Genomic DNA, 14850 nt, shown 5'->3' with positions numbered 1-14850 from the left:
ATCAGATTAGTCTTTGAGTTCGTATTATTAGGACCTACGCGTGCTATAAATTATATCAAGAGCCAAATAAGCAGTCATATTACAGGACATAATGAGTTTGTTCCAAAACCTAATGAGCTGCCTGACTGTCACCTACCTAAATATGCAGCTTTCTTCTAAGGCAGCATTGTAACAAAGCAGCAACCATACAAACAAGACTCGGTTAACTATTTATTCCAATGCAGTTTAACATCAGCATGTTGCTAATGATCAAACTGTCTGGTGCAAAGTGGGGCACTAGCCCAAATTAGCATAAAATTCCATGAACTGTTATAACAGATTTATTATTGAATGCATTATGCCTACACATGCATTGATACATATATGCCTACACTACCGTACAAAAGTGGTCTGTAATATTTTTTATTATTTAATACTTCTTATTCAGGATGCATTAACTGCATTCTGTCATGACAACCCTCTGAGAGATTGGCAATGTTAATACAGGTGGAGCTGGGGAAGGTGGAGGGTTTCTGAAAGCGCGCTGCAGATTGCAAACAGCAAACAATGCCAAGTATTTGAATGATGAGCAGCAAGCTCATTGGCAACGATGTGATCGCTAACAAATAGAGTTAAGGGCCAATCAGCCTGTGCTATCTAGAGTTTCATGACAGAACTTTGTATTTCAAATAAATGCTGTTCTTTTCAAAGAATCCTGAAAAACATTGATCACGGTTTCCGTAAAAAAATCAAATCAGCGTATTAGATTTTATATTGTAGCAATTTTTCCACAATATTAGTTTTACTGTAAATTTGATCAAATAAATGCAGCCTTAATGAGCATAAGAGACTTTAAAAACAATAAAATATCTTACCGACCCCAAACTTTTGAACGCTAGTGTAAAATGTTCTTAAAATACTGCTTCTGTAGGCAACTCACACTATTTTTTTTTAAGCCCCCCTGTGGCAAAAATCAAGCTTTTAATGTTGTTTATATGTCTATATGGTGTTTTTAATGTGCTTTAAGACAAACCATGTGCAAATTCATAAGTCAACATTATTGCTGAGTATTTTCTCCTTAAAACTGCAGTGAACCAAAGACAGCCTCAAAAACACGGTTTGAAATCGCTGGTGTTTCTGACCTCACAAACTACCTTGTAACCAATCAGGTCAACCGTGTGATCGTCAACGAGTGGATCTCTGAGCTGATGTGAGTGGAGGCGGGGCTCATTTGCATACTCATTGAACTGCGTATACTAAATGAAGCAAGAGTATAGAGTTACATTCAAGCTATTTTAAGGTATGAAGAATTTTTCTTTTTTTTCAAAGAAAAAACATTTAAATATGACATTTTGGTGATCAAAGATGAGTTTTAAGGGATAAAGTTATTGACTACAGGGGGACTTTAAATAATATGTATAACATAGCCATTCTGGACACTTTATTCAAATAAATCTCACTGAGCTATGATTTGCAGTCGTTTTGTTTATTTACTGGCACGAGGGGGTGGTAAAGTTTAGCCGAAACTACTACTTGCGGATATAAAGCAGATTCATGATAATACCCAGACACGAGTGAAATGCACAATCCCATAATTCCTCCATCTGTATTTTCACCGCATAGCCGTCCGTGTGCAGAGCAACTTTAAGCTACATCTGCTTACAATGTGTCTCTGTGGAATACGGGGTAATTAACTAAGAGGCATCGCATTTATAACCGTCTGTATTTTCTGTAATGCTTCAGCGAAACTCTGAGATACTTAAATATACATAAACAATGAATGTCATAATACTGATTTGGTCACAGAGGTGAAAAACTACGGGACGAACGTGATGGAGCATTTCCTTCCACGCTACCACAGATGCCATCATCCAAGAACTCCAACAAACTCAATCACCTCGCGAATCTCTTTCCTTTTTCATGCAGTCAGGGGAGTTTTCTGGCTGAGTTATTACTGATCAACATGCAATATTCATCTGAGAAGGCATTATCATTTTGCCGAGCTCCGTAGCCCTTTGCCCCTTCGTGTTAGACTGGCTGAGAGATAAATTGCCTGGGGGTTGCTCTGGGCCCTGATTGCCTACCGCCGCAACTTGTCTGAGACAGGGGAAGAGGAAGAGGACACTTGGAAGGGAAGAGATAGCTGACACATAGGCTAGTAAGGGTGCCATGCATTTTTCATAGCGCTCCCCTAATTGAGGCACCTGTGTGAGAAACCCACAGCCGTTTGGTTGCTGCTGGTGTTATTGTTTTCGTTCTGATTTACTCGCTTTTGAAATCCAATCTCTTTCCATCCTGAGTAGACGAGGCCATGCTTTACCTCTTTGTGAAGAGCTAAGCTGAAAATAAAATGTAAAAGTTGTGGAAATGTCTTGTTTTTGGTGCAGAACTTTGCACACAAGCACTTTTAAACTCTCATTTTTAGTTTTAAGTGCACTTTAGGTCATTCAAAGAGACATAACATGGTGCTTGTCTATTAGAATCCAACAGTCAAGCACAAAATGTGGCCTCAACATTTTTTATAACATTTTCTAGGGATGTATTGAATATTAATAGTAGAGATCACAAGGACCTACTTTCATTTGCAAATCTTTTTTTTCTTTCTTTAATGCTTTTTTGAGTCAGAGGAGCTATTCAAGTCTCATTCACTAGCAAGAATCAAGCAAAAAAAAAAAAATGTTTTATGCTACCTCTGACGTGCTTAAGAGAACATGAGCATCCTTATTGTTCAAGATAGATCTTTGCTTCTGGGAAACGTGTATCACAAAGAGAACAGAACACTTTCAACAGAACACTTGAAACCCAGTGTGATGAATCAACATATTCCATGCTTTAGTATCAGTTGGAGGACACTGGAACATTGCAGTAACTTTTTTATTTATTCTATATATATTTTTGTCTGTCAGTTTGATGCAACACTGCCACCTAGTTGTATCTTTTAGAGCTGTTTAGATGGTCAACAGACCAAATTTATCAGGTTGAGATCTTTTTTGGTGTTTTTCTGAGCATTTTTTCTGTCTATGCTTAATTTTCTTTTGGTAGAAAGCTTAATGCTTCATACAGTAGGGTCCAAAGTCTGAGAAAATGCACTACTGAAAATTTTCCATTTTTCTAATTAAAAATATTTATTCCATTACAAATTATAGTATCAGCATAACAATTTACGTGAAGCTCTGAATTTCAATCAACCACACCATTGTTATTTTATAATTATTTATACTTTATTATAGTATTTATTAATATTTTGAATTGGCTTTTTTATATATTTTCAGTTTTTATTTTAGTTAAAGTTTTAGTCATTTTGTTTTGTGCTTTTGTCATTTTGATTTATTTTTGTTTTTTATAAGTGCTGTCAAATCGATTACTATCTTACAACAATCGACAACACTATTTTATATTATTATTTTAGTATTAGTTATTGTAGTACTTTTTCATTTGTAAATGTTGTTTTTACATGTTTTTAATATAATATTTATTTTATTTTATTTTATTTTACTTATTTTATACAGCTTAATTTCAATTAACGGAACCCATTCTTAATAGTTTAGTAAAATCTTACATATTTCTTCTTCATTTTACATCATAACATTTATTTGTTTAACTTTTTTCAAAATGCTAGTGCTAAAGTTTGATTCCATGTTTAAATTAGAAGAGATTTTATAGTTTGACAAAAGACTATGCAAAAAAAAAAAATAGCTTGAAAAGCAAGCTTTTTTAGCAGACTGCTATGTGATTATTTTAGAAAAGAGAATTGTTTCTTGATATTTCTTATGCTCATGTGTTTATTCAAGGTGTTTGCAATGGCAAACCTCACTGTTTTGTATTGTATTGTTCATACTTTTTCACAACCCAATTTATGATTCGGACATGAATAATCATGTGACTCAAGAAATGTTTCTTGAGCATCAAATCATCATATTAGAATGATTTCTGAAGGATCATGTGACACTGAAGACTGGAGTAATGATGCTGAAAATTCAGCATCATTAAATTCATTTAAAAAAAAAAAAACATTAATAAAAATTACCAACCTCAAACTTTTGAATGATAGTGTTATACAATATATACAGCAGAAATTAGCATTTGATAGTCAGAATTTCAATGTGATCTCAGCCTTTTGGGCACAATGTGTTGAACAGTACATGACAACCTGAAAACACATTAATAAACGTAAGTAGAATTATAATCTTCCAGAAGTCCAAGCCAAAAAAATTGCTTAGAAAGGTAATATGGCACACCACTCCTCAATAAGTCCTTTGCAAACACCTCTAATAAACAAATAAGCATAAGAAAGATCAAGGCACAATTCTCTTTTCTAAAGTAATCAGCGTAGTAGTCTGCTAAACAGCTTGTTTTTCAATTCATAGTGTTTTGTCAAAGTACAAAATCTATTGAGGACTTAAGTACGTGAGAACTAAACTATGTGCAAATTGTTTTGTCAGATCTATTGTTATTCAAAGCCAATCCAGGAGAGGTTTTTAATGGTCCTCTCTGTTGCTGCTCTAATCCTCCCACAGAGATCAATAACCCACACCATGACTGATTCCACAAGTTCTACAACAAATACACCATTTATAACGAGACACGGCCTGGCATTTCTCCTCAAGCAACAACATTAGGCCATGATCCTCTTACTTTAAAGGAAGTTCACCTAACAAATGAAAACCTGTCATTATTTACTCGCCCTCATGTCGTTCCAAACCTGCAAGAATATCCTGGCTGCTAATTTCTATTATGAAAATGAAAAGGTACTTTTCATTTAAAGATGTTGGCTGATAGCCTGAGAGATCCGGCAATACTTACTGAAATTGTGAGCGATCTTTGAATTCAACATGATTTCCACAGTAGTGGTGGACTCTGATCGGCATGGGCCGCCTAACTCTCTCACTCCAAACAGCTCAAGCAAGCGTGAGGTCTCAATTTCAGTTTTCCTGGGGTTCCTGCAAGACCATATTGACTTCTCGATCTGCAAAGGCAGGGAACAGTCAATACCATAATTTCATATGATATTATTTCATGTCAAGGAATTGCTTTGAATGCAAGTGATCTTTAGCAAATGATTACATATTAAGAAACAGATTTAGCCCAACAACTATTTCAATGCTGAAACAGCAATGCTGCGTTTGCAATATAGAGTGTTGAATGACTTCTTTAGTCTGAATTTACAAGCAAACAACATCATAATGATGAGTAATGATGCTGAAAATTCAGCTTTGCATCATAGGAATAAATTATATTTTAAAATATATTAAAAAAGAAAAAGAAATAATATTTCACAAAATAATTTTACTGTATTTTTATCAAATAAATGCAGCCTTAGTGAGCAATAGAGACTTGGTTTGTCTGACCCAGGGTTATTATAGTTACCCAAAACTTAAGCTAACACCATAAAATAAGTATTTTCAATAAAATAAGCATTGACTGAAATAAATTATTTAAAAAAATTAACATATGCATTTTATTTCAGATAGTTGCCAAGGCAACATTTCTCTTTTTTTAGTTTAACTTTTCTTAAAAATAACTAAAACTAAAATAAAAATGAAAACAAGTATCTAAATTACACTGGTCCAACCAAACATCTGGACTCCCTCCTATAGGCCCTGTTTACACCTGGTATTAAGAAGCGTTTTGGTCGATCGGATCACAAGTGGACGAAGCTAAATACAGGTGTAAACGTTTTGAGCATGTCCACTTTCACTCACTTCCAGAGGTAGACGAAAACGCATTCGACTGAATTGCTTTCGTAGTGTCAACGCTCATGTCTACTTGTGATCCGCATCTTAACACCAGGTGTAAACAGGGCCATAGATAAAACCGAACACAAGAGCAGATACCTTATCCTGAGCCACCAGGTCCCAGTGAAAAGCTTTTGTCTTCTCTGTAAGCTGCTTGGATTTCATGGGCAGCGGAGGGGGCAAAGGAACGGGCGGTACAGGACCTGGAACTGCTGACGGCACAGGCAAAGGTGGGGGCAATACAAGCGGCAAAGTCAGAGACGGTGATGAGCATGTGGCCACTGGTGAGGTTGGCTTGAGCACAGATCTGAACTCTGCTGTCCGGGCTGGCTTCGGTTCTGATCCTTTCATGGAGTCGATTTCTGGCTCTAGTGTTGTTGGATTATCTATAAGCTCAGCTGGGAATGTTTTGGGTAAACGTGGTCTCGGAGTAGGTGGCACTGGTGGAGGTGTGAACTGCATGAGGTCGTTCTGTGTCTTACTTTCTGACTTTGTACTGTCAATGAGAGCTCTTTCAGGGGCTTCATAGAGGTGTTCATGTAGTGACTTTCGTTTCCAGTCCACACATAATTGTTTGATCGCTTTCACCCAGGCGTCTCGCTCATATTGTATTGCCTCTGAGGTCATGAATTCGCTTTTTGGTATTCGGAACCTGACAAAGATAAAAAGAGTGTTGTTGAGTTAACTTTCGGTCACACATTAATTTCCTCTTGACTATTATCTATTGAGGTAAAGATCAAGGATTAAGAAAGAGCACTTGACTCACAGGAAGTCATTCTTGTCGTTGATCAGAGTGAAGGTGTCGGTGGTGCAGGAGGTCTCCACCCTGACATTACCGTCTGAGAGATGGATGATAACAGCTGTCCCATCAGCCCCTGCACACCTGATATCATCCACACTGTCATAAATGTCTGAGAGAGTCCAGACGGTCTCGCTGGAGGAATCAAACTCGTCTGGATTACTACTGGCAGATTGCGGAGCAACAGTCCACAAGGTCAGCTGACCAGTCTGAAGATGAGCTTCATATCTAAGAGTGCAGAACATAGCATGACTGTTAGTAATCTTTAAATAAATAAATATATATATATATATATATATATATATATATATATATACATATATGTATGTATATGTCTGCGAGCCCCCCATTCAAAGTCCCTTTCAAGGAAAGTCTGTTCAGTCGGCGGCCATATTTGCAACGCCTTTGTCCAGTTATTTTGGGCATCCAAGACCAACTCCTATCTATTTGAACGGGGGAATCCTGAAATCTCAAAAACTGCTTCCCGTACTCACAATTAAATAACATATTTCAAATTAGCAACAAAATCTGACATGAACTGTCCCATAAATGTTGTTTCTTACGCTTAAATAGAGTTTAAAAAACTTTTTTTTTTTTTTTTAAGTTTGGGGTCTCTATAATTTTTTAATGATTTTGAAATAAGCCTCCTCTGCTTGCCAAGGCTGCATTTATTTATTCAGAAATACAGTAAAAACAGTAATAATGTGAAATTATTAGAATTTAAAATAAATGTTTTCTATTTTAATACACTTAAAAATTTAGTGATCAAAGCTGAATTTTCAGCATCATTACTCCAGTCTTCAGTGTCACATGATCCTTCAGAAATCATTCTAATATGATGATTTGCTTAAGAAAGATTTCTCATTATTATTTTTTTTTTAGGAATAGAAAGTTCAAAATAACAGCATTTTATGAGGCACACTGACAAAACATAAATACGGTCTTTAATTATTAATTAAGTACACTGAACAAAATTATAAACGCTACACTTTTGTTTTTGCCCCCATTTTTCATGAGCTGAACTCAAAGATCTAATTCCACAGACCACAATCAACAACGTTGTTTTTTTGTTTGTCCCAATACAGTAAAACTGCACATTTTAGAGTGGCCTTTTATTGTGGCCAGCCTAAGGCACACCTGTGCAATAATCATGCTGTCTAATCAGCATCTTGATATGCCACACCTGTGAGGTGGATGGATTATCTTGGCAAAGGAGAAGTGCTCACTAACACAGATTTAGACAGATTTGTGAACAATATTTGAGAGAAATAGGCCTTTTGTGTACATAGAAAAAGTCTTAGATTTTTGAGTTCAGCTCATGAAAAATGGGGGCAAAAACAAAAGTGTTGCGTTTATAATTTTGTTCAGTGTAGATCACAAATATATTTAATATATAATATATGTGGCAAGGGGTCCCAGAAAGACATTGTATAAATCTATATTTCTAATGCCAACATATTTTCTATACGAACTTGCAATAAATTTGCAATAGAAAAAAATTTGTGTTGTTTGCTGTGCAAAACATGACGCAACAATGCTGGATACTTGCCAGAAATTTGCAGTTGCTAAGGTTTACAGTTTTAGTTTATTGCTAGGTGGTTGCAAAGGTGTTGCTGATATTCTGGTTGCTATTTATGATCCAGTGGAAGCCTATGGGATTTTATTTTGCCGGTTTTATAGGCAAAAAAAAACGAATATTACTTTAAAAAGTGACATACATACTATAATTTAATATCTATGGTTAGCGGTTTGTTCAAAAAGTATGAGCCTGCAGGACTGCTGCCTGAGTGAGCACCACTAAAATGTTAACAAACATTTTTCCTAAGCTGATCATTCTAGTGAGAAGAGGCTTGTGACGTTTGTTCCAGTCTGACTGGTATAACAACTGCTAAGGGCTGTTTTGCAAGAAACAGACAAAACATAAAATGTCAAAAAAAATTATACTTTTTCCATTTGAATGATGCCAGTCCTCCTCTCTGGAGTAAAAGCTGTCCCTCTTTGAGATTGTCCGGAGGTAAGTGTGAGCTTTTCCTTTCAACAGACCCATTCACAGGAGGGCTGTATATGTTACTGTAGATGATCTGATTTATCAGCAGCATGATCTGAAGGTGAGATTACATGGTTTATAATACATCAATAAAGATGCTTTATCATGGCTATGCAGACTCATATCAAATCAAATCAAATCAGATCAAATCAAGTATATTTGTATAGCGCTTTTCACAATACAGATTGTATCAAAGCAGCTTCACAGTATTAAATTAAAATAAAATAATACAACAAGGTTTGTTTCTAGTGGAATTTATTGATTGATAGAATAAAATTAAATATCCCCAAAATATCCCCAACTGAGCAAGCCAAAGGCAACAGTGGCAAGGAACCGAAAAAACTCCATCAAGTGACCTAATGGTGTCCTAAAACTCCATCAGGTGACCTAATGGAGAAAAAAAAAAACCTTGGGAGAACCCAGGCTCAGTCGGGGCCAGTTCTCCTCTGGCATTTATGAACTAGAGGCCGGATTGTAGTTTGAACTGTAAGATTAACAATATTATATGAATGCCTGGCCGAAAAGATGCGTCTTTAATCTAGTTAAAGATAATCTAGTGTGTGTGCTGAACGGCACACACACACCTGGACACAGTATGAATGACCACGGGACTTCACTTCAGCAGCAAAATGGACATGCGGTTGACATATCACACAAGGACAATGATAACACCACTCCGCCACAACAACCTCTGCTCACGGACACAATCTCAGCTGAGGCCTACCCACAGAGCTCACCACAGACAGACTGTGACATATTAGAACTGCTCCAAGATTCAGAACCAAAAGACGACTTCCTGGAAAACAGCCAGGGAAGTCAGGACAGCATATCACAGCCTCCGATAACACCAGAGCAACAGCCCCTTTCACCAGACACGTTATCGCTCTCTCCAGCAACTCCACTTCTGTGCTTCTCACAGAAAATGGAAGAACTGGTGTATGCTGGAACCAGACTATCCCACTCTTTTGCTGCAAGCCCCCAGATAACAACCAAAAAAAGACAGGCACCATTACCACCCGCATCAAAGCCTGCACCAAAGCCTGCGGGCCCAGCTCGCCCTCCCCTCCTGTGAGAGCTCTTCGGCCTCTGCCACAACGCCAGGGCCCACACCCTCCTCCATCTGCTCGAGGTGAACCAAAAACAACTGATACCAGCACTCAGAGATATGTGTCGGGTCCCCGTTTTGATAACAGTAACTTTCTCAAATGTTTACAGAACAAATGGGAACCCAATGTGCCTGTATCTTTCTCTATCGCTGTTCTATTACAAGATAGAAAGTCTAAGGCCTCCAATAGCTGTACAGCAAACCTAACTAATCTGGAGCCCATTACACGTCAAACTAATATTGCTGTGGGGAAAAGTAAGACTGTTAAGTTAGCACTCTTTAACATCCGCTCACTTAAAAATAAATCACTTCTTGTCAATGACTTAATAACCACAAACAATCTGGATTTTATGCTTCTGAATGAAACCTGGCTAGAAGACAGCTGCAGTGCAACAATCCTCAATGAAGCAGCCCCTCCTAACTTTACTTTTATGAGTGTCTGCAGAGCTGTTAAGAGAGGTGGGGGTCTAGCTGCTCTTTTTAAAGATATATATAAATGTAAGCAAATATCATTTGGGAATTACCCTTCTTTCGAATATCTGGGTATTGTGTTAAAAGGTGCTCCACGCATTTTACTTATCATTATTTACAGGCCTCCAAAATACTCTCCAGTCTTTGCTGAGGACTTTAGAACTGTTATCAACAATCACATCAGAGTTTGACTGTTTTGCCATTGCTGGAGATTGTAACATCCACATAGATAGTGCAGAGAATAATATGGCGAAAGAAATCAAAAGTGTTTTAAAAACTTTTGATCTGACTCAGCATATAAATGGACCCACACACAATCGTGGACACACTCTAGATTTACTTATCAGTAAGGGTCTAAACATTTCATCGATTGTTATTAAGGATGTAGCACTGTCTGATCATTTCTGTATTTTCTTTGATATATTGATCTCTCCTGCCACTGAAGCTAGATCTGTGTCTGTCAAGAAGAGATGCTTAAATGAGAACACTAGTGTACTATTTATGAAGGCTATATCCTTAACACCAAGCATATCTGCAGACTCTGTTGATTTTCTCCTTGATTCTTTTAACTCAAAAGTTAAAAGTGTGATTGATGATATTGCTCCTGTGAAAGTCAGGAAGAAGAGTGGCAGACAAAAAGCACCTTGGAGAAACTCAACAGCAGTGCAAAATATGAAAAGACAATGCAGAAAAGCAGAGCGCATGTGGCGGAAGACTAAACTTGTAGTCCATTATAACATCTACAAAGACAGCATCCATGCTTTTAATATGGAACTAGGCAAAGCTAGACAGACTTTCTTCTCAAATATTATAAACAGCAATTTAAACAACACACGCACTCTTTTTGCTACTGTAGAGAGACTGACAAACCCCCAAGCCAGATTCCCAGTGAAATGCTCTCAGACAGCAAGTGCAGTGAGTTTGCTTCTTTCTTCTCTGAGAAAATCAATAATATCAGAAAGGTGATCAGCACATCCTTGAGTTGCCCTGGGGTCAGACAGATCAGACCACCTGAGAAAGTAGTTACTATGTCTGATTTCAAAGAAATTGATGGCAAAATTTTCGAAGAAACCGTACAGCACCTTAAAACATCAACCTGCGCTCTTGACACACTTCCCACATCATTTTTCAAAAGTGTGTTAAACAGTTTAGAAGCAGATTTTCTAGAAGTGGTAAATGCCTCACTTCTCTCTGGGAGTTTTCCAAACTCCCTGAAAACTGCAGTTGTCAAGCCCCTCCTGAAAAAGAGCAATCTGGATAAGACCGTATTAAGCAACTATAGGCCGATCTCAAATCTTCCTTTCATAGGCAAGATCATTGAAAAAGTTGTCTTCAATCAGCTGAACAAATTCCTATGCTCGAATGGATACTTTGACAATTTTCAATCTGGTTTCCGACCGCACCACAGCACAGAGACAGTGCTCATAAAGATAATAAACGATATTCGCTTAAATACTGATTCAGGCAAATTATCAGTGCTGGTACTACTCGACCTCAGTGCTGCATTTGACACTGTCGATCATAACATACTTCTTGACAGGCTGGAAAACTGGGTGGGGCTTTCTGGGATAGTCCTAAAATGGTTCAGGTCATACTTAGATGGGAGAGGTTATTATGTGAGTATAGGAGATCATAAGTCTGAGTGGACATCCATGACATGCGGAGTCCCTCAAGGCTCAATTCTTGCGCCACTCCTGTTCAACCTGTATATGCTCCCAATGAGCCAAATAATGAGAAAGAACCAAATTGCTTACCACAGCTATGCAGACGACACACAGATTTACTTAGCCCTATCGCCTAACGATTACAGCCCCATTGACTCCCTGTGCCAATGCATCGATGAAGTCAACAGTTGGATGTGTCAAAACTTTCTTCAGTTAAACAAAGACAAAACTGAAATCATTGCGTTTGGAAACAAAGATGAAGTTCTTGAGGTGAACGCATACCTTCACTCTAGGGGTCAAACAACTAAAAATCAAGTCAGGAATCTTGGTGTGACACTAGAGTCAGACCTTAGTTTCAGTAGTCATGTCAAAGCAATAACTAAATCAGCATACTATCATCTGAAAAATATTGCCAGAATTAGATGCTTTGTTTCCAGACAAGACTTAGAGAAACTTGTTCATGCTTTCATCACCAGCAGGGTGGATTATTGTAATGGACTCCTCACTGGCCTTCCCAAAAAGACCATAAGACAGTTGCAGCTCATACAGAACGCTGCCGCCAGGATTCTGAGCAGAACCAGAAAATATGAGCACATCACACCAGTCCTCAGGTCTTTACACTGGCTCCCAGTTAGATTTAGGATTGATTTTAAAGTATTATTACTGGTATATAAATCATTCAATGGCCTAGGACCTCAATACATTGCAGATATGCTCACTGAATATAAACCCAACAGATCACTCAGGTCACTAGGATCATATCAGCTAGAAATACCAAGGGTTCACTCAAAGCATGGCGAGTCTGCTTTTAGCTATTATGCCAGCCGCAGCTGGAACCAGCTTCCAGAAGAGATCAGATGTGCTCCTACTGTAGTCACATTCAAATCCAGACTCAAAACACTTCTGTTTAGCTATGCATTTAATGAATGAGCACTGTGCCAATGTTCGTCCGACTGTTTGTACTGTACTGTATTTTATTTTTTATTCTTCTTAACTGTTTTAATTATTCTTATTTCTTGTTATTATTTTAATTTCTTCTATGTAAAGCACTTTGAATTGCCATTGTGTATGAAATGTGCTATATAAATAAACTTGCCTTGCCTTGCCTTGCCTAGTTTTAAACTGGGAGAGCGAGTCCGAGCAACGAACAGTATCAGGAAGACTATTCCAGAGTTTCGGAGAAAATGCTCTCCCTCCTTTGGTTGATCTGGATATCCTAGGTATGACCAAAAGCCTTGAATTTATTGATCTTAAAGAGCGCGATGGATTATAGGGCGATAGAAGATCTGTTAAATAGACTGGAGCTAAGCCGTTTAGGGCTTTATAAGTCAGTAGCAATAACTTAAAATTAATACGGAACTTTATAGGTAGCCAATGTAGTGATGATAAAATCGGTGTTATATGATCATATTTTCTTGATCTAGTAAGAACTCTAGCGGCTGCATTTTGAACTAACTGTTGCTTGTTTATTGAGGATGCAGGACAACCGGCTAATAAAGCATTACAGTAATCTAGTCTCGAGGTCATGAATGCATGAACTAACTTTTCTGCATCAGAAACTGATAGCATATTACGTAGCTTAGCAATGTTTCTAAGGTGGAAAAAGGCTGTTTTTGTAACATACGAAATATGATTTTCAAAAGACAGGTTACAATCGAGTATAACACCCAGGTCTTTTACTGTAGAGGATAAAGTAACAGGACATCCTACGATGTCAAAGTTGTATTGTGAGAGGTTCTGTGGGCGGTTTTTTGAACCGATAAGTATTACCTCTGTCTTGTCTGGATTTAATAAAAGAAAATTACGCGTCATCCAATCTTTTATATCTTTAACACACTCTGTCAATTTGGATAATTTAGCGTTTTCATCCGGCCGTGATGAAATATATATTTGAGTGTCATCAGCATAACAATGGAAACTAATTCCATGTTTCCTTATAATATTTCCAAGTGGCATCATATATATTGAGAATAATAGAGGGCCGAGTCGAGTTATGATAAATTTTTCTCCATTTAAATAGACAAAATGGTAGCTAATAGTCAGATAAGTATGATCTAAACCAGCTTAATGCTTGTCCTTGAACACCAGTATAATTTTGTAGTCGATCTAAGAGTATTGTGTGATCTATAGTATCGAACGCAGCACTTAGATCAAGTAAAACTAGTATTGAGATACAGCCTTGGTCAGAAGCTAAAAGTAAATCATTTGTGATTTTAACGAGCGCAGTTTCAGTGCTATGATGCGGTCTGAATCCTGACTGAAACTTTTCATAGATATCATTTTCTTGCAAGAAAGAGCCCAGTTGAGCGGACACAACTTTTTCTAGCATTTTAGACATAAATGGAAGATTTGAAATGGGTCTATAATTTGCTAGATTATTATGATCTAATTGTGGTTTCTTAATGAGAGGTTTTATAACTGCCAGTTTAAATGTTCTTGGAACATGACCTAAAGATAAAGATGAGTTAATAATATTGAGGAGAGGCTCTTCCACTATAGGTAACACTTCTTTCAGTAGTTTAGTTGGTATAGGATCTAATAAACATGTTGTTGTTTTAGATGAAGTGATAAGTTTATTTAACTCTTTTTGTTCTATAGTTGTAAAGCACTGTAATTGTTCTTGCGGGGGGATAATTGAGGCTGAATTATAAGGTGCGATTGAGGATTGAACGTTTACAATTGTGGTTCTGATGTTTTCTATTTTCTCAGTGAAGAAGTTCATGAAATCATTACTACTAAACTGTAACGGGATATTTTGTTCGGGTGACGTCTGTTTATTTGTTAGTCTAGCCACGGTGTTAAATAAAAACCTTGGATTGTTTTGGTTATTTTCTATTAGTTTGCGGAGGTGCTCAGCCCTGGCCGCTTTTAGGGCCTTTTTATTACAGACTGTCTTTCCACGCGATTCTAAAGACCTCTAAATTAGTTTGTTTCCATTTACGCTCTAAATTACGGGTTTCTCTCTTTAGAACATGCGTAGTATTATTGTACCATGGTGCTTTAATTTTCTCTCTGACCTTTTTTAATTTAATGGGTGCAACAACATCCAA

At 37.3% G+C, this 14850-nt stretch overlaps 1 protein-coding gene across 2 annotated transcripts in view; it reads right to left on the bottom strand.

The window, feature by feature from the left end:
* LOC311073883 (uncharacterized protein) overlaps positions 1 to 14850 on the bottom strand; it is a 44563-nt gene that overhangs the window by 26946 nt on the left and 2767 nt on the right. For both annotated transcript variants that reach the window (XM_084099978.1, XM_084099979.1), the window contains 4 exons: positions 8458 to 8615; positions 6481 to 6741; positions 5814 to 6366; positions 4783 to 4945 (listed from right to left, as the gene is read on the bottom strand). In XM_084099978.1, coding sequence (XP_083956104.1) covers positions 4783 to 4945; positions 5814 to 6366; positions 6481 to 6741; positions 8458 to 8615 — 1135 coding nt within the window. The remainder of the gene's footprint in view (positions 1 to 4782; positions 4946 to 5813; positions 6367 to 6480; positions 6742 to 8457; positions 8616 to 14850) is intronic.

Source organism: Abramis brama, assembly GCF_963993115.1.
Source record: "Abramis brama genome assembly, chromosome: 22".
Taxonomy (NCBI): Eukaryota; Metazoa; Chordata; class Actinopteri; order Cypriniformes; family Leuciscidae; genus Abramis; species Abramis brama.
This window is presented reverse-complemented; position numbering and strand designations above follow the sequence as displayed.